This window comes from Equus asinus, chromosome 23, assembly GCF_041296235.1.
Source record: "Equus asinus isolate D_3611 breed Donkey chromosome 23, EquAss-T2T_v2, whole genome shotgun sequence".
Classification (NCBI taxonomy): Eukaryota; Metazoa; Chordata; class Mammalia; order Perissodactyla; family Equidae; genus Equus; species Equus asinus.
Window position 1 is genome coordinate 31,727,150 of NC_091812.1, and position 21,598 is coordinate 31,748,747.

The following is a 21,598-nucleotide window of genomic DNA, read 5'->3' on the forward strand; positions in this document are numbered from 1 at the left end:
GTCCTGACATAAATATTTTCTTCAAATATGAAGAAAAAATAAGTAAAAGTTCTTTACATAGTAATTCATTTTATAAAATACATTTAGTTTTCATTTGAATCTATTTTTCCAACATATGCAATATAGCTTTATGTCAACAATGGCTCAGAGACTTATCACGTGTATTTTATTAAAAGAAGCTGTGCTTCTAGAATGCTGACAAATGTGCTCACTTTTACAACACATCAAAATGGAGGCAAACCAAAGTGTTCAGAACATGTGGACTGTAGAATTAGCCATTAAATAATGGATTGTCACTTAGACTCTACAAATTTGGATTATATGGCGAATAAAGGCTCAACTTGGACCGATCACTGCATATAGCAAACATTATTCTTCAGGTATCTCATAGTGAGAGGTGAGTGGTATGCTCAGTTCCTAAGCACTGAAAGCAAGACAGCTTGGATAGTTATAGATGGAATCTATCAAGCTAAAATGTGATTACAACTGGTTCAAGGAGATTCACGTTATAGTGTTCGCTCACTGAAAAAATACAAGTAATGAATGCTAATTGATGGACAAATACAATAATCCAGTGCCGAGAAATGAGTGCAAGGTACTGCCGTGAATTTAACCAGGAGCTGGTGGATATATCTGGTGGTCTCTCTGCATTAATTTGCTTTCTTTGAAAAACGAGACCAGTGGTACTCTTTATTAAGCAGAATTTTAAGAGTATAGTACTTCTTCCCTTCAAACATAAAGAGATTAGGGGCCGGCCTGGTGGTGTAGTGGTTAAGTTTGCATGCTCTGCTTTGGCAGCCCAGGGTTCGTAGGTGCGATCCCAGGCGTGGATCTACACATTGCTCATCAAGCAATGCCTTGGTGGCATCCCACATACAAAATAGAGGAAGACTGCCACAGATGTTAGCTCAGCGACAATCTTCCTCAAGAAAAAAGAAGGAGATTGGCAACAGACCTTAGCTCAGGGCCAATCTTCCTCCTCCCCCAAAATAATAATAAAGTGGTTAGCAAATGTTGACAAGGATATGGAGAAATTGGAACCCTTGTGCTCTGTTGGTGTGATGGTAAAATGGTGCATTCACTATGGAAAACAGTATGGAGGTTCGTCAAAAAATTACAAATAGAACTACAATATGATCCAGGAAACCCACTCCTGGGTATAAACGCAAAAGAATTGAAAGCAGAATCTCAAAGAGATATTTTAACAACAATGTTCATAGCAGTACTCACAATAGCCAAGAGGTGGAAGCAACCTAAATGTCCATCAACAGATGAGTGCATAAACAAAATTTGGTATATATACATAATGGAATATTATTCAGCCTTAAAAAGGAAGGAATTTCTGTCACAAGCTACAACATGGATGAGCCTTAAGGACATTATGCTAAGTGAAATAAGCCAGTAAAAAAAAAAGACAAATACTGTATGATTCCATTTACATGAGGTATTTAAAATAGTCAAATTCATAGCAACAGAAAGTAGGACAGTGGTTACCAAGGCCTCAGCAGAGAGGGAAAGAGGGGTTTAATGGGTGTAGAGTTTCACACTTACAAGATAAAAAGGTTCTGGAGATCTGTTGCACAACAATTTGAATATACTTAACACTACTGAACCATACACTTAAAAATGGTTAAGACGAAAAATTTTATGTTTTTACCACCACCACAAAAATAAATATACAGATAACTCAGAGAAGAACGGGTTTGGATTATAAAAGATTATCTTGAAGGTCCTGGTTTGGCTAATTTGGTTAGAAAAAAGCTTTGTGGTAAAGAGGGCGCAAGCATATGTTTAGAGAGGCAAGCCATAGGGTGGCCTGACCAGTTTAGCAACATCTCATCCCTTTTGATCTCATTTTCACCCAAATAAGTACTACTTTTTGTTTTCTCCCACAGTTTAGAGGACCACCCCAACCCCCACATCCCGACATACCATAGTAGACATATAAAAGCAGAACTTCTCTGGGAACAAAGCTCCACAGAGTGTCCTGCTGCTGGAGACTCAACTCTTACCCACTGGAGCTATTGAAACATTTATGTGAATAAGCCATTTTTAAAACACTAGTTTATTCAAACTCTGGACCAACAGAGGTATTTGAGTAGAGGAAAGAGAGAGGAAAACATTTATTTAATGTAATGAAGTATGAAGAGATCAGGCCTGCACTGGAGAAGTCAGTGGGAATAAAAATTAAGAGGAAATAAATTTTAAAATTATCAATTAGGAAGTGCTAACTACCTGGATGAGAGGACCAGGGGCAGTGACTTTGTTTAATGGAAGCAAACAGTGTTTTAGGCATAAAGCACCCAAATGTCACAAAACTGTTAAGCCAGACATCCCTAGGGCAATGCTGGTTCCAAGGCATGTTATATGAGCTATTCCCCTCTTCACTTGAAATATATTTAGGATGAAATCTACTTTCAATCAACACTTTTCTTGCAGCGTTTAAGGGCCGGGTTCCCTTCTCCCCATTCCAGGCAGTTCTGTTTTGACCTGCCATACTCAATGGACTCCTGGGTAAGCTTTTGTTTCACTTGAGAATTCTGCAGCTGAAAAGTTTGAAAACCACTGAACTAAGATACATATGTAGTTTCAGTGGCTTGACCCTGTGAGTATCCATCAGTTTTGCACACAGCAGGGTTTCTCAACCAAGACATTATTGACATGTGGAGCTGGATATGTCTTTGTTGTGGGGGTTGTCCTGGCATTGTAGCAGCATCGCTGGCCTCGACCCACTATACGCCAGTAGCATCCCTCCCGGATCCTCTAGTTATCACAATCAAATGTCTCCAAACATTGTCAAGTGTTCCCTGGCGGCAGCGGGGGGGGGGGGGGGGGGGGTTGGGGGGGGTTGGGGTGGGCGGGTGCTAAAATCCTCCCCTCCCAGTGAAGAAGTGCTCATACAGAGGACTTACAGGTCCAGTTCTAAGCTAAGACCCCAATCTGTGTTCTGTTGCTGTTTCATAACAGGTTCTCCTTTCTCTTCTACTACTATGGCAATATTAAACATGAGCTAACACTGTATTATTGGTGATTTTTTTTTTTATGGGTAGGAAGAGAAGAGAAGCAGGCTAGAGATTCTAACACAAACATGGGTATTTGCTTACCACACTTCTAAATTAATGGGAGAAAAAGTTTGCTTTGTTACTTGAAACACACAGCATAAGAAGTTTCTAGGTACCAGCTTAGGCTTCAGACCTGAACACAAAATTTATTTGTCCAAATACACGTATTTAAAAAAAAAAAAATAAGCAGGTGACATGTGTCTTATCCCCCTCCCTCTCATAGCCATCATCCCAGCGCCTTCTAGCAAATCAACAGTTTTTCAACTCTTCTGTTTTCCAACTCAAGTTAGGACATCTATTCTTTTCTAAAAAGTCTCTGGGGATGGTCTGGGTTGTTTTCAGTATCTGGGAGAAACTGTCATAAAGAACATGCTTATAAAAATCCTGCAGCATGTCATCTCACTGAAAAAAGAAAAAGAAACTGAAATATTTTCTGCCAAGTATAAACAGTACGATTTTGGCTCCCCATGGTAAAATGGATAAGTTTGAAGAGTTTAGATGTCAAACTCTTTTTCTTGTACCTAATGTTTGGTATCACATCCCATGGACAATGGAAATTTGCTAATTGCGTGTGGGTTTTGGTGATTTACAAGCAAAACAAATGGGAGAAAAGGCTTTAATTTTCCCAATATTCAGAATATTACTTCATTCCAAAAGAAATGCCACCTATAAGCAGCCTCCTTCTCCTCCTATATTTGATGTTCTGTTGAACTTTTCCTTATGTACATCATTTGGTTATGTTGGGGATCAGAACTGGCCACCCCAACATCTGTCTCTTTGGCTTGATTATTTTTAAGGACAAAAAACTCTGAGAGAAACTTTGACCTTCCCCCACCTGCCTAAAAGAAATTTAAGATAAAAGCTCTGTCCCCAAGACAGGCCATCACCATAGAGAACTCTGGGTATCTGTAGACTGGGAGCATCTTTGCTAAGCCCTTCTTACCAAGGTTCTATCTACCAAACATTTGCTTTTCCATTTCCATGTGAATTGCCTCCCTCCCCTTTGACACCCCAAACCACTACCCGCAACATCCTCCTTTGCTTTTAGCTGAAGACGATATTTAAGGTGGCAGCTTGGGCCGTCCTGAGTCACCCAGTTTTCCTGGTTTTCTCCCATGTATACATGTTATAAAGTTTTGTTTGATTTTCTCCTGTTATTCTGTTCTCATGTCAATTTAATTCATAGACCAGCCAGAAGGACCTAGAGGGTAGAGGATTTGTCTTCCTCCCCTACAGTTACATAATTTGTGGCAAGAGATAGCTAGAGAAGTGAAACAATATTCAACGTTTTAGCCAATGGCAATATTCAGGGTGTCAAAAAATGAATCTTTACACAAAAAACACATCTAGTGTCAAAGTCAACTTCTTATACAAATCCTAACAAGGACAAATTTAATTTATAAACAATTAGCTTGAACAAAACATTTAAAATTTCAAAGCAAATTATGCTACCATGAGCATCTTTCATCAGTGAATTTATATCCCTTACAATGTTAGTCAAGTCTTAATATGCAGAGAAACCAAGGTGGATATAGGTGAGTTATACTTTCTACAACATTCTCAATCCTGGATTGGAGTTTGAAAGCTAGGCTTTCCAAAATGCCGTGTGTGCCATGTGTTCAGGGTAATCTGAAGTTCATGATGTTCTATGCCAGGCAGGTGACCTCCTAAATAACATGTTCAGACCTTGTTTTGACTAGTGTTTCTTCGTCTCTCATGAGCTATCCATTAGTTTTGCATTACTTTAGGCTTTAATGTCTTATTTGTATTTTGGTGTTTGTACAATATTAAACTTCCTTTATTTTGCATTCTTCATGAGCTATTCTGAGGCTAACCTCATCTGCCTCAGGGTAATGTGGAACAGCAGCTCTTGAGGTCACTTTAGCCCTCATCTCCTTGACCCAACTGAGGTCTCTTGAAGGATTCTGGGTCATTGTACTGCCTGGGTAGTGTCAAGATCACCATGAGCTTCCCTGACTCCGAGGACTTCAATGACTCCAAGACAGGATAGATTTGCTGACTTTTAGGTCCATGTGTCCACATCCAACCATTGTTAAAGGTCGTTGTGTTATAAGTTTTCCAGAAGTAAATATAAGATTTGCTACTAATACTGTTTCCTTTTTCTTTTGTTTTTAAAGGAGTCTTTGTTTCCTTCTGAAGAAAATATTTGTTCTTCTAGGATTTAAAGTACGCAGATTCTTCTGGAGCCACACAAATATTAAGACCATAAGTAATATGCAAAAAGAGGGAAAATCCAAGAGCTGTTTAAAATAAACAATTTCAGAAATTCTACAGCAAATCCTAGCATCTAGAAAATTTATAATAATTGGTATGATCTCTTACACAGTGGCACATTCATAATGAAGTTAAACATACAGGAGGCAGAACATATTAAAGATAGATTAAAATGCAAATAATGGATTAAGGCAGGAATGTTTTTAAATGATTTTCTTTGTTATAACACTATCTATTAAAACTCTATGGCTAAATAATAAATATTTATTCCCTATACTTCAAATTCTTTTAGGAAATAATGCTACCAAGAGAAAAATGGAGATTGGTGATAAAATCTCAAAATACCTTTATAGAAAGACTTTTTGAAAATTTTCAGAAAGCTATAAATCTTATATTAAGCCTACTAACTAAAACTGCATGACTTATAACACAACCAGCATCTAATTTCTCTGGCAGACAACACAGCTAATTCATTCGTGGAAATCTAGCATTGGATAGTACAAATAGTTGCCAAATTTCCCTTCTGGTAATTTAGGCCAGTGAGCATAAAACTCATCAGATTTGTTTAAAAGTGTTTTCTTTTGGGAGGAAATGCTAGAGAACATGAAGAAAAGACTGAAAAATAGGAGAGAAAAACAAGTTTATTTAAAAAGACTAACTATACGTATAATAAATACTAAGAATTCTGCTCTGAAAGAGTTATACAGGAAAACAATCTAAACAGCTGAAGTTAGTCTATCCTTCCTTGAGGCTTTTACCTTTCAGTATTAGAAAGAAAGATCCTAAGCAAAATAAGTCACCCAAACTAAAACATTCAAAATTGTTAAATATTCTCAAGAAGATAAATTATCCTACAGCTTGAGCTATAGATTCACAAAAAGGCTGACATAATTTTTCAAAAAAAATAAACAGCAAAGGTTATATCATATTTATTATTTAGACTGACCTTCCAAACTTTAAGTAAAATTTGCTTCCATAAAGGAAGAGGGAATCTATTTAAGGAAGCTGCCTCTACTGAATAAAAGGGAAATAAAGTAACAATGAACAAATCCATTCTAAATAGCTACTCTATAGACTACCAAATTAAAACTCGTAAGGTAAAAATACTATTGCATATATTAATGCTAATATTTATATTTAAAATTATCACCCTTCTCTTTGAGGCAGCAATTACCCTCCAATATGGTCCTTACTTAGCTAAGCCAAAGGATGCAAGAGAGCAACATCAGGATGTACATAAGGCTAATAAAACAGAATCCCAGAATCACAGAAGAAGGGTGAGGACAGACGGATGAGAAACAAAGTCCAGTATCTTTTCATGTAGACCCAAATCTTCGAAGCAGTAAAATTATAAGTTATCCATCTAGTAATTTATTTATGATCCTCAATCTAAGCCATTTCAGTAATCTTCATGGGTTGATTTAAAAGGTCAGATCCTCTTATGATCTCTTTGGTAAAGATGATCCATAGTAAACATAATCTCATCTGAATTTTGCAAAACAAACTTTCTCCTCTCTGCCCTAACTTACTTTTTAAGATTCTATAAAAATGGTCTATTATTTATTTATGGAAAAATGGGGCAGAGAATGATGAGTCTACTTTTTCCATAGATTTGCCTTCACAAGCAAGGATTCAGCATGTAAGATGAAATTCTACATAGAAAAATGGAATTTTTTCTCTATTTACTTTAATATTTATTCAGATACAATTTTGAAAATCAAGAATGAAATAATAAACTATGATACAGATATTACTGGTAAGGTAATTAAGAAACTTAACTCACCATTTTTTAGGCTTTGACAATGGTTTGTATTTGCTGTATTTCACACGCCATTCTAGAACTTCTTTGCACCGTTGACATACTCCATCATGAAGTTTTGCATTAATTTTCTTAAAGACAAACAGAAAAACAAATTGAGAATTTCACCTGTGAGCCAGCACTGCAAACCCCATGAAAAAGGTACATGAGAAATGTGTTTTAAAAAGAGTAACCTAACTTTAACCTGTGTAACATTTTATGATATACTATGTATTTTTATGTATATCACTCAATTTGGTTCTTTACAAAGGCAAAGATTCTTTACTGGGTGTAGCTCAGAATTATTTAGGAAACTGTTTAACCTCCTGGCAGCATTTTGAGAAAGCCCTTCTCATTGACGCTGACATGTATGTACCTAGGCTAAAACTCACACTGTACAGTTAAGATATGAGCATTTTACTGTATGTAAGCTATATATCAATAAAAACTAAATTCATTTACAAAACCAAATCCACATTTTAAGACTACTGTTTCAACATTCAAATCTTACCACTGAGAAATGAGAAATGAGATCGTCCTGAACTGCCATTCTGTAGGGGAGAGCAGAGACTATGAAATTTGAGAAAGGAGTGCCAGGGAGAAGCAGGTGGAAGCAAGAAGGCATTTAATTACTCAGTTTAATCCTTTGTATTCTTATGTAAAAATAAAACAATGTTTTAGAAAAGTTACCCTACTAATCTGGTTTCTTCAAAATAGAAAATAAATATGTGCATGTGAATATCTGTGGTGGAAAGGCCTTATAAAAGAAAAAAACCCCACATTTTTATTATAATTTTCTTCTCAAAATGTATTGGAGAATAAGGAGGATGGGAAATTGTTAAACATGTCATGTGTTCTCCACAATAGTTTTCTATTTTATAACATATTCATTTGATTCAGAACCTCGATGATATGTTTCCACTGGGTACTCTGGGAACTCTCTAACTCTGGCTGTGGAAGCCTGGTCTTTGCCTACTGTTGGAACAAAGGGTAGAGGACATTTTGAACTTTCTTTGCTTTCTTTGTTTCCTTTTTTAATTTCTCAAGAGGCAAAAGAAAAGCATCACGAAAGATGCAGATTCTTTGAAGGTTATTTGATATTGAGTTAAAAGCTCAATATTTAGAGATCATCTGAAAGAAAACAAAACTTTTGAAGAGTGCTTGACATTCTTTAAAGTTCTAAACAAGAAGGTAAAATAATTTGACAAAACATTTATTTAGAGAGAAAATATTTCAAGGGTATTTTCAAAAACCATAAATTAAGCTGTGAATACATTACGTTTGAATTTAACTCTGTGGTGGAAAACATATTCTGTTACTTATGAATTGTGTGTGGGTATTCCTTTCTTCCTGATCTAGATGGAGAGTCCCTGGGAAAATAAATCCTGTGTGCCACTACATTCCCGCCTTCCTGTGGCCTGCTAACTGTTGCCAGAAAAAAGGAAATCTGTGCCTGATACTCTGTGCCAAATTCCTCTTCTTATCAACCTTGGTACTTAGTTATCGCGTATAGGGCTTGTAAGAAATACCCAGAACTAAAGCTCACATTTCATCATTTGTTCTCACTGCTCTCTGTTACCTAGCATATCTTAGTAAAAGCATTACTTATATTTTCCTAACTCTAACAACGAGAACAAGCAAATGACTTTAACTATGATTATAATATGAATGTGATATAAACTTTCTAATTAGAATATTCTTAGAATGCAGAACATTTCATTATCTGCAATTTTATTATATATAACACGCTCTGCTTGTTAACGAGGAAGCATTATTTGGTTTCTTGTTTGCTTCTGTATCTAATTTCTGACCAGTTCATCTTGATTAACAAAGCTGCACATAGTTTGGAAACTGGTTTCTTTAGGGTGGATCGACAGTAGAACAAAACAGGTCTTTGTGGGAACTTGTCCTGTGAGTGATGTGTGAAGCAGTATAAATGGAGATGTTGTACAGAATTCACATGACTAACAGGCACTACTGCAAAATTCAACTTGATTTTCATGTGTTAGGAAATGAATGAGAGTAAGAAGGAGAATGAATAGTACTTTCACTTAAAAATAGTTGCAGAAAGAAAGAAAATTGTGTATCTTGTTTTACTGTATTTTGACAAACTAGCAAAGTGAATTCCAGAGATGTGAGCAATGAAAGCTAAACCCTAGTCCTAGGACTCATTCCACCTGGCGCTAAGGAGATGGCAATCTTGCCTTATTCACACCTATGTTACAACTAATTAATTAATGTTAATTAATGTTAATTAATTTTAGCATGTCCCTCATGGTAGAAGATCGTAGGTTATTAAGGTTAAGATTTAAGCACTTCCAAATATAAGATCAAAACAATTTCATAAGTACAAAAGTCTTTAAAGATCATTTAGTTTAACAAGCTACTTTCCAGATCTTTAAAGGAAAAAAAAATCTTCAAGGGAAGATTCCACTGAACTTAGGATCCTTAGCTAAAGAGGAAAACCTTTTTTATCAAGTGAATATTTTTTTTTAAATCAGAATAAATTTAAGTTGTATCAAGACACTCCTACTTTATACATAAAGTCTTAAAAACGTCTTAGACATCATTAATTCACACAACTATTTTATAGTAAATGTGGTTATCCCTGCTTTAAACATTCTGTTATCAGACAATGCATCTTTGGTAATATAATACAGCAATCCCAAAAAAGAAATTGAGTGAGGACTTCAACTCCCAAGAAGGTAGGAAGAGCAAACTGTAAATATAACATCTGTATCTACATGCTGATGCTGAAAACTATTTTATAAAAGGTAAAGTATCATTTAACAGAAGGAAGATACTACTGTGGGGGAAAAGGAATTTGAATATCATTCAAGAGCAACTAATATAATCTTTCATTAGGATTTTTTTTAATATCATAATTCTGTCAGAAATGCTACAGGTGAAATAATGGCATATTTTACTTCCCTTTATCTACTGAAAAAAAAATTAAAAAACGAAATTCTCAAGGAAAATGCCACTTCTAACCACTGCTGAAAATCCATTTCCACGTTCCATTTGCTTGTTCTTTCCTCTACATTAGCCCTCCCTCCAGTAAGGTATTTGACACTCATATAGTTACAATGTTACTCCAGAAAATAGGATTTTTATATCTTATTTAATTATATTTAAAAGTATTTATGTTTTAATTTTCTTGTAACATTCCCTTATTCTAATTTGGTTAGAGGATAAAGGATCTCTGGATTTGGGAGCAAATACTTGCAAGACTAATAATAATAATGTGAAAATCTGTTTTTTAGGTTGTGACTTTCAAATCATAAACTGTATTATTTTAAATACTTTTAATATGACTAGAACATTGTTGGCATAAGGTATCTTACAAAATAAATACAACCGAAAAATAGATGAAGGAATCAGCTTGAGGGAAAAATGCGAGTAGGCAGGAAAAATTACGCAGCAGTCAGGAGCAAGCTGGGACGTCACCTGCTAGAGCTGGGCCACAAGTGAGATCTGAGCTTTCCAGCAGCCAGCAAAACATAAGCCCTGCTCCCCTCCCTGACTCAATGTCTGTAATATGCCAAAAATCCAGTTTCTCAGAAGCAGCACAACTATTCTTGTTCTTGAAACCCACAGTTTCATCTTTCCCAGAAAGGACACTATAGATACAGTAAGCAATGCTCTCAAAATATCCTTACAACACAAAGCATTTCACAGAGCTGTTTTTGATACCGGTTCTCAAAGTAGGCCAGAGTTAAATAATGCCAAAACACAGTATGGTAAAAAGGTTTTTCTCGGGTGCAATGTAGGTACAGATGCCTGATATTCATAGGATCTATAAGAATGCACTGTATATCATAAGACCATCTTCAATAAATACTATTTCTCTCAACAAAGTTCTAAAAACATTCACCTCTATTATAAAAAATTTCAAACATGTAGAAAAAAGTTAAAACAATAATACTAACGATTAGCCATAGACATACTATCTAGAGACAACTGTTAACATTTTACCTATTTGCTTATGTGTGTGGACACTTAAAATTAAGTTGCAGACATCAAGACACTTCACCTCTAATCATCTATATCCTAGAAATACTTTCTCCTGCTCCTCCACAATATCTTTACCACACCTCAGAAAAATGAAAAATAACTCCCTAATGTCACTGAATGTTGTCAGTCTATATTGAAATTTCCTCAGCTGCTCCCAAAATGTTTTTTAGAGCTGTTCCCCCCAAATCAGGATCAAATCAGTATTCAAGTACTGTTTGTTATCTCTCTTTTCATCTAGAAGGGTCTCCGTATTTTATCCTCTATTAAACTGATGTTCTTGACAATACCAGGTAAGTTGTCTTAGAGAATATCCCACATGCTATATTTGTCTGACTGTTTTCTCATGGTGTAATTTAACCCATTGCTTTATCTCCTATATTTCCTGTAAAGTGGCATTTAGGTTTAAAGCCTTGATTAGATCCAGGTTTAATATTTTTGGATAAGAATAGTTCATATGTGCTGTTGCTGCATACTTCATATTACTCCAAGTCAGGAGGCACATAATATCCACTAGCTCATACGTCCACTAGTTAATAATGTCCCCTGGGCACATAATGTACACTAGTCCACATAATGTACACTAGTTCTCCCCTGGTTGGCAATGCAAAATTTGACTGATCACTTGGTTAAGGTGGTGACTACCCAGATCTCGTCAAATTATAATGATTAGCAATAATTTATGGGGATCATGTCAATATACTATTATACCATAACAACATTTCACTTCATGATTTTAGCATCCATTCAAGATCCTTTGTCTGAATCAATCATTTTAAATGCTAACTCTATCATTCTTTCTACATTACTCAAATTTTAATAAAAAGTTGCCAGCTAAAGACAGTTTTGAGGTATAATATACATATGGTAATATTCAACCATTTTAGGTGTATAATTCTATGAAAATGACAAGCAAAATATAAAACATTTTTATCACTACAAAAAGTTCCCTTTGCTCCTTTGTTGTCAATCTCCTCAACCATCCCTCTGTCAACATTGATTTTTTAATGTGCTGCTATAGTTTTGCCTTTTCCAGAACGTCACATAAATGGAATGACAAAGTATACAGCAATTTGAGGAGCTCATTCCTTTATTGGTGAATGGTATTCCATTGCCTGGATGTACTATAGTGTTTATTCATTCACCATTTGAAGGACATTCTGAGTTGTTTCTAGTTTCAAGTGCTAATCAATATTTGCATACAAGTTTTTGTGTGGACAGGTTTTTATTTCTCTTGATTTAGTATCTAAGAATGGTATTGTTGGGTTGTATGCTAATTTTGTGCTTAATTTAATAAGAATCTAACAGTTTTTCAAAGTGGTTGTACCATTTTGTGTTCCCACAAGCCATGTATGAAGATCCAGTTTTCCCCCAGCCCTCCTAATGCTTAAAATTGTAAATATGTTTTTATTTTAGCCATTTGAATAGGGGTGTAGTGTTATCTCATTATGGTTTTAATATGCATCTCCCTAATAACTAATAATGTTGAACATGTGTTTACTTGCCACTGTATATTTTCTTCGGTGAAGTGTCTGCTCAAATCTTTTGCTTACTTTTTTATTGGGTTGTTTGTGTTCTTATTATTGAGATGTGCGAGTTCTGTATATATTCTGGCTACCAGGTCTTTATCGACACATGCCTTACAAATATATTCTCCTAATCTGTGCTTTTATTTTCATTATCTTAACAGTGTTTTTGTAAGAGAATACCTTTTTAACTTCAATGAAGAACAATTTGTCAATTTTTTTTTTATAGATCACGCTTTTTGTATCAAATCTAAGAAGTCTTTGAAGAATCATAAAGATTTTCACTTATGTTTTCTGGAAGTTCAGTAATTTTAGGTTTTATATTTAGTCTATGATCCATTTTGAGATAATTTTTGTACATGGTACAAAATATGGGTAGAGGTTCTTTTTTTTTTTTTTGCTGAGGAAGATTCACCCTGATGTAACACCTGTTGCCAATCTTCCTATATTTTGTATGGGGGTCATTGCCACAGCATGGCCACCAACAAATGGTATAGGTCTGTGCCTGGGAATCAAACCTGGGCTGCCAAAGCAGAGTGCACCGAACTTAACCACTAGGCCACAGGGCCAGCCCCAAGGTTCTTTTTTATTATATATGGATGTTCAAGTTCCAGCACCACTGAAGTGCTTTTGTATCTTTGTTAAAAATTAAGTCTGTGATGGGGCTGGCCTCATGGCTGAGAGGTTGACATCGCATGCTCCGCTTCGGCGGCCCACAGTTTCACCAGTTCAGATCCTGGGTGTAGATATGGTACCACTTGTCAAGCCACGTTGAGGTGGCATCCCACATAGCTCAACTAGAAGAACCTACACCTAGAATATACAGCTGTGTACTTGGGGGCTTTGGGGAGAGGAAGAAGAAGAAGAAAAAAAATTTAAGTATGTGAAGGTCCATTTTCTGGACTCAATATTCTATCACATTAACCTGTGTCTACTCTTTCACCAGTCCTACCCTGTCTTGATTACTCCCGCTTTATCTAAGTCTTGAAATCAATACTGTGCATCCTCCAACTTTGTTCTTTTCAAAATTGTTTCAGCTATTTTAATTCCTTTGCTTTTCCATATACATTGTGGAATCAGCTTGTTGATTCCAACAAAAAAGCTTGCTATGATTCTGATTAGGATTACATTGAAACTATAAATCAATTTGGGGGAGAATAGACATCTTAACAATATTGAATCTTCCATTCCATGAACATTGCATTCCTGGGATAAACTTTGTTTGTGATGTATTGTCCTTTTTATTTGCTGGTGAACACATTATGCTAATATTTTGTTCAGGACTTTTGCATCTGTGTTCAATGAAAGATATTAGTCCGTAGTTGTTTGGGTTTTTTTATTATAATGTCTTTGTCTGGTTTTGGTGTCTAGCTCAGTTGCTAGAGAATTCATGTGCAAGGGACTTAAAATAGGAGTAAAGATTTTATATGTCTTAGAAGAACACTAGAGTATTAAAAATCTTATAAAGCTCAAACTGTATTTTTAAATATTTAAAAGCACATTTACTTGTTTAAAAGTGCTTTTTATCACTAATTCAGAAAAAAAACTATCCTAACTAGATGGAGCTCAGTTTCTTATAGCTAGCTTTCGGTTTGATCATACTTACAGAACACTTTTAGAATCAATTTTATAAGTAGATAAGTATGAACGGGGCAGGGGAGAGCACAGGATTCAAACTTCACATAGAAATCTCCTTTGTATTCTGTCCAGTGGTCTGTAAACTTTGTTGATCTCCCTACTGCTTAGTTTTGCAACTAGTTCTTTCCCTTTAATATTTTTTTTCACTGTGTATTAACAATGGTACACTATATTGTATGATTTTACTATGAAAAGAATTTGCTACTTTTTTTTTAAAGATTTTTTTTTCAACTTTTTGTCCCAAAGCCCCCAGGTACATAGTTGTGTATTTTTAGTTGTGGTCCTTCTAGTTGTGGCATGTGGGATGCCGCCTCAGTATGGCTTGATGAGCGGTGCCATGTCTGTGCCTGGGATTCGAACTAGCGAAACCCCGGGCCGCCGAAGTGGAGCACGCAAACTCAACCACTTGGCCACAGGGCCGGCCCCAAGAATTTGCTGCTTTTGTAGATGAAAAACTACTGATCAATTTTATAGATTTAAGACAATATGAGCATTTACGTCTAAATATTCACATTATAGAAATTTTATAAACATACAGATAAAAAGACAAGTTTCATCACTCAGAGATTATATTCGCCACCATTTCAAGGATATATATTTACAGAAATCTGCATTTTTTCTGTACCTGTTGTTTTATAACTTGTCATTAATTTTTGTCATATTAATACATATACTTTTAACGCATATTTTTATTGGCTGCATTATATTCTCTCAGAGAAATAGTATCATTTACTTAACCTATTCCCTATCATTTGACAGTTTGGTTGTTTCCAATTTCTGACTGAAAATATAGTTTTTAAATGTGTTACATTATAAACATCAGGAAACTTCCAATGAAATTTGAATTGCAAATTCTCATCACATTATATTTACACATAACAACTTCTGGTTCTATTTCAATAAGAGTAAAAATACCAGGAATTTTATCAGAGGCAAAAACTCATAGTAAAGAATAATTGTCCCTTTCTTGAATCAAGTACATCATTATTTGGATATTGAAGCAAATGTTTTTTAACACTATCTATAAAAATTTGCTTTGTTTTATTCTGGCACTTAAAACTTTAAGACACTGCCATTTTTCTTTTCAAATAAGGAATTTAAAAATATTCCTGCTATAATCAACTTAATAGCACATTTACTATCGACAGAACACTGCTAGTATATGATCCAGGATATCAACATTAAGTTCTAGTCACTTAAAACTTTCAAACCTACAAAATCTGTTTTAATGTGATAAGAAGTAATAGTCTGAATGTCTATTACTCTCAGAAATACCTTATTTGGATAAGTTACTGAGTCTTACTATTTTTATGTATTTTATTATTTCACAAAATGAGCTAGTCATATAAATAGCTCAGAAATACTTTTGAAATGAGTTCTAGTAGTAAAATTGCTTTTATTGTCATTTAAGGAAAAATATAAAATCAAAGTTACTATAGGCTTACTTCTTTTTAGGAGATTACATTTGTTCAATATAGCTAATTATAGATTAGCTGTCAACATTTATAAGAAGTTTTCACAAAAAATTCAGCCTGAGTCTCCTGTAAGCAAAATATTACCCAAGTTCTAAAATATCCATATGCATACATCAAATACAGAAATGTTACCAATATTTGATTTTTACTGTATAAAGTTTTAATTAAAAGAACCTAAGACATAAAGTGAGGTATATTTCTACTCTAGCTAAAATAATTAATTTTCTTCCCTAAAGTCTAGTCCATTTTCCTCCCATACACTCTATATTCATCACAAGTCCTTCAAACACCAATACCAAACCGAGGGAAGTGAAAATATATGATAGAGATACTCAAAATGCTACTCTTGTTCAATATACTTACATAAGCTTTTTCTAGTCAAGAAATAATATTTGATTCCCTCTCCCACTTTCTTTGCTACTACTGGAATCTTTAACAAACGACATCTGCGAAAATAAACAATTGCATTTTCATCCAGAGACTGAATATAAAATGAGTTCTGATCATCCTGAACAGAGGACTATTCTCTCAATCAGCGGGCAGAGCTATTGTCTGTGCAATTATACAGAGAGGGTCTATGTACAAACCACCCAAACTACACAGTGATTTATTTCAGCAGCCAAGCAAACTACTCAGATTTTCACTGACAAACTTAAAGCAAAAAGACACTTAAATGGAGCCACACCTGCCTACAGGCAGGAACATGCTGTTGCAGTATCTTCTTCTGGCAGTAAAGAAACCTACTAAGGAAGCAACTTTTTTCCAAAGTATACTTCACTCATTTACTGTTAAAGAAAAATTAAAATAAGGTGGTGCTGTGTATTCTGACAAGCAAATGTTTCTGAAAGATTCTAACAACCAAAACACTGCACTGATAAACCAATCGCATCTTTAAAAAGTGTAGTCAGTTGGAACAAAGAGTACTCTGGTATGAAGGTTTTTAGTACTCCCTTGTTTGTTCTAACAGGTACAATCCAGAAAATGTAGAATTCACGTTATGAATGGTAAAAAAAATATTTTTATGGAAGGACCCACAATGCAATCCTAAAAACAAATTACAAGCAGAACACAGAAGGAATAATCTCCTGCTGACAAGGGAAATTTGCCTTACAATTAAAACATGGGCACTTAGTATTTTAAGATAAGGTGCTTTCAATTATCTTTGAGCCATCTTCATTATAAACCATAGGACATTTTTAGCAAATAGTCCTAGAACAACTTCTTTAAATAGAAATAAATAGCTTTATTGTTAGAGCAGTTCTATGGAAAGTAAGCCTTTCCTTCCTCAAAATTTTGCTGTAAAAGGTCAATGTGTGATCCCCACTTTCCCTTCTGGTCAATTTTTCCACAACGTCCCCAACTTTGTCTTCTACTTTATATCCCCCCACTTCCTTACATCAGGTCCTCATTTCCAAACTGTGTTACTCAAGCAGTCTCCCAAATAAAAGATGGATTAGAGGGTAAGGACGATAGAGAAAAGGGAACCAAACTGTCAACAGCTACGTTTTAACAGGCATCTGTCCTTATCCCTCCTCTGGTCAGAAACTTCCATTCCTTAAGGCACTCCTGAGACTGGCATTCAGCACTCTCCACAGTGCGATCCCTACTTCCCCTTCTGGTCCTATCCCATTTCTCCTCCCCATGCACCTAAGCACTCCCAAGTAAACAAGTCTGGTAGGAGAGAAACCGCACTCTGCCTCCTCCTAACTCTTTGCTCTGCCTACAATGCATCTCCTTTTGCTCAACGTTTGCAAGCTGAAGTTTAATTCTTCATTCAAATTTCAGCTTTGCCTTCAATGCAATCCTCCAAAATCCCCTGTAGTATTTCCCATCTCATTCAACTCAGAAAATGTAGACAACATCCACTATTGCCAGGCATATATTAGATCCTAGGGATACAGTTTTTTAAAAAGAGAGAGTTAAGGTCCTTGCCGTTGGAGCTGCTAAGCAGGCAAATAAAGAGAAAGCTTTGGCAGTGTGGAAATTATTAGGACAGAGATAAACAAAGGGTGTTTTGGGATTATCCTCTACCTAACAAAGTCCACGTGCCAGTGCACAGGGAAGGCCACATGGAAGCATGAGAAAGCATATGGCCCTTTTGGAAAATTGCAAGCAGTTAGGAAGGACTGAACAACAGGGTGTGAGGAGAATAGGAGGAATAAGCTAAATTATTAGAGAACTTGCTTGCCAAGCTAAAGAATTTAGACTCTTAAACAGGGAAGGGACTTAACTGGATAAGACCCTAAGCAGCAATTAAAGACAAGACTAGAGGGAAGTATGGCGATCAGGAAGGAAGTTGCTGCAGTAACCTAGAAATGACATACTAAAACACTAAATTTGGCTGTGGCAGTGGAGATAGGAAGACGGGCATAGACATGAGATAGTAAAGATGAAGAAATGATCTAGATTCAGTAAATGGTTAGAGAAAAGATGACTAGTATAGAGTTGGGGCAAAGCCAAGACTCCAGGAAAGAGTGACTTTTAAGCCAATTCTCAAACTTTAGGGTACATACAACCCAGCTGGAAAACATAAAAGTCAGATTTCCAGGCCCCACTCCCTGAGACTGTTTTTTTGTAACTTAGCAGTTTCTGTTGCACAGACCACAATTTGAGAACCTGTGGTTAAGGGACAGGGAAATGCTCTAGAGCAAAAAAGAGGCCAGACAGGGTAGGCTTCTGTGATGACAACCCCTCCCCCTCCCACCTTCCCAAGATAGATCTAAATGCACAAAGCAAGAGTAAGATCCTTGGAAAGCTGGTCATGCAGACTAGTGCATCGGTCTGAGGATCAAATGCAGGGGAAGGTAATTACCAGAGAAGTGGTATGCGTGGTCCATGTTACCATGTGTGTTACTCAAACCATGGGTGGTTTGAGGACCATATATGTTAGAGCCACTTGCAAGGCTTGTTAAGCATAATGATTTCTGGATTCAACCCCAAGATCTACTGACGGAGAATTTCTGGTGCCTGGGATTCTGCATTTTATTTTATTTTTATTTAATTTATTTCAACCTGAACACAGAGTTTATAGCAGCTTTATTTATTTATTTTTTTGTGTGAGGAAGACTGGCCCTGAGCTAACATCTGTGCCAATATTCCCCATTTTATGTGGGACACCATCACAGCATGGCTTGATGAGCTGTGTGTAGGTCTATGCCCGGGATCCGAACCTGCAAACTTGTGGTCACCAAAGCAGAGTGTGTGAACTTAACCACTATGCCACTGGGACGGCACCTAGATTCTGCATTTTAAACAAGCTTTCCAGATGATTCTTAAGCATGATAAAGTTTAGGAACCACTGCCCTAGGCAGCTGAAGCAAGTTAACATTTCTGGAGAGAAGAATGTTTCCTACCTCGCCTCTGCTGCTGGCAGTATTACTATTAAGGAGGTGATATACTTTTCCTTAGAAAGAAAGTTACAATTATTATAGTTGAAACACCACTGGTTAGTCTAGATGAGAAATAACAATAATAAACGACATTTATGTAGTATCTTCTGCTTAAAAATCAATATTCACAGTGAATTATATTATTTCTGCACAACTACCTTGGGGGATAAATAGTATTATTCCTATTTTAAAGATGAAGAAACAAATCCAGACAGGTTTAATAATCTGCTTATGACTACACATCTACCAAGTAATACAACCAGGGCTCAAGACCATGCCCTCTGCCTCCAAATTCTGTATCCTGCCCCACTAGTCCATACTGTTCTCCCTCAGAAACTAAATCTCAGTCTGATTTCTAGTTTCACCATTGACAGCATCACTTCTGTGGGAAGATGCACTGTGATTACAACCAAGTGACTTAAAAGAAAACCTTGCAACATACAGTGTAACAACTCGACTGCCTGTTCCTACACTGATACATTCTTACAACGTATCAAACATCTGAAATAGTCTCCAGAATAATCTCAGACCTCACAGGAAAAGCTATGTTAGAGACATAAATCAGGAATCTGGAAGAGCTAGTATATAAGAAGCTTTTCTAAAATTTTATATCAAAACATATCACCCCAAAATATACTTATTGTAGATTCTCACTCTGCATGTCTGAAGTCCCTTAATTCAGACATGGTTCACACTCGTACAGAACTGTATACAAACCATCTGTTTTCTACTCTGATTTCCTCACGGTCAGGAAAAGTAGAATTTATATCAGTAGTTTCTGGCCTTTACTTCTATTCCTGGAATTGAAATCAAATTTAAACACGTTGAAAACTAGGAAATTACTTCCTCTTCACTCTTTCCCTGCCTTAGTTATGAGATCAAATGTCAGACTAAATCTCAATTAGCTAGGGAACCTAAAATTAGGAACATGCTAGGAAATCTGTGATTCCTAAATCAGTGACTCTCAACCTTTGTTTCTGCCTCTACTGTTCACATCCCTATAACACTCTCATCACCAAATATAAAAAATAGTATACCTTATTTAACAGGAGGAGAATAATGAGTATTTGGGGGAAAGACAGGGAAAGAGATCCCGATACATTCTCTTTCAACAGAGGCTGTCTATATCAAGATTAAAGGAGACAGAGCTAAATACATGTTTCTTCTCAAGAGATCTTCTACCATACTTATCATTTAACCCCCTGCTTAGTTGTTTACAATTCTTAGTCCATATTCTTCTGCTTACTCAAGTCCTTGGGTGATTTCACACGCCTTGGACATGTCTATACTTTGGTCAGGTGTCTAGACAAAAGCATTCTTAGGGAAGAGTTATTTATTTACATGGCTTATTATAAAACAGGTCTTTTTGGTTTTCATTATAAAAATAACAGCAAACTAAATAATTTTTACACAGAAGACTGCTATCATAAATCTATAAACCACATGCCTAATCCTTTATAAAAATTCTCCCTGCTGCTATTCTTAGAACATTCCTGTGGTTAGGGGCAGGCATAATTATCTTCATTTTGCAGATGAGAAACCTGAGGCTCAGAGAATTAAGAGATTTGTTTGAGGTCACACAATTAATCAGGAACAGCAGAGGCAGAATCCATAAAAAGATGCCTTTTAGTTTAGGGCATTCTATTAAAGTTACAAGTAGAAAGTGTTCCCCTACAGCTTTCAAGGTTTTCTAGATATTAAAAGGAAAAAAAAAAAAAGAAAAGCACATAATTTTGCAGAGTCCACAGTTCCATTTGTACTGTGTTTTGACTCAAATTCTAACACTGATATATTAGTTGTTTTGCAAATAGGGCCAAACCTGCTGGCTTGTTCCTAAGGTAACCTTGCAGGATTATACATCATTTGTTTAAAAGGACAAAATAAAATTCCAAAATTAGAAAAATTCATTTAGGAAAGAAAATATCTTTGCTAAGCAATGTTCTAAAAGAGAAGGATTTACTTTTCTGTCATTTTCTTCACCGATTTTCAATACACTGAGACCTAAACAATAAAGGCAATGAAGTGGTGAGCCCCATGGGCCAACTATGTCCAATTCAATTGGAATGCAGAAGGCCCTACTCAGGCAGCAACTGGGCAGTGTCATGAGGCAACACACAGGTTTTTATACGCACTCATTAAAAGTTAGTCACAATTTGAGATCTTGTCCAACCGGTATGGTATGCCCCAAGTTAGTGATCTTAAAAGAGACAAACTACTGACTGACCATTGTTTACCGTGTATTAAACAAAAAAGAATGATATTCATTTCCTCCTGATGGCATATTTAGGAATTTATGGATTTAACCCTTTCAAGCATAATAATTGGTAATGTCCAGAAACCAAATGAATTGATCTTTTAAAATAAATAAACGTTGTAAGTCATTTACTTGGGGGCAGGAATACCAGGACAATTACCATATTGGAGCTAGCAAACTTCTTCAAAGAGAGTGCTTGTTCTAGGCATA

At 35.8% G+C, this 21,598-nt stretch overlaps 1 protein-coding gene across 1 annotated transcript in view; it reads right to left on the minus strand.

Annotated features, from left to right (window-relative positions):
* Window positions 1–21,598, minus strand: part of C23H9orf85 (chromosome 23 C9orf85 homolog) — a 53,636-nt gene that overhangs the window by 15,874 nt on the left and 16,164 nt on the right. Inside the window, exon 2 of the mRNA XM_014848826.3 lies at window positions 7,081–7,187. Coding sequence (XP_014704312.1) covers window positions 7,081–7,187 — 107 coding nt within the window. The remainder of the gene's footprint in view (window positions 1–7,080; window positions 7,188–21,598) is intronic.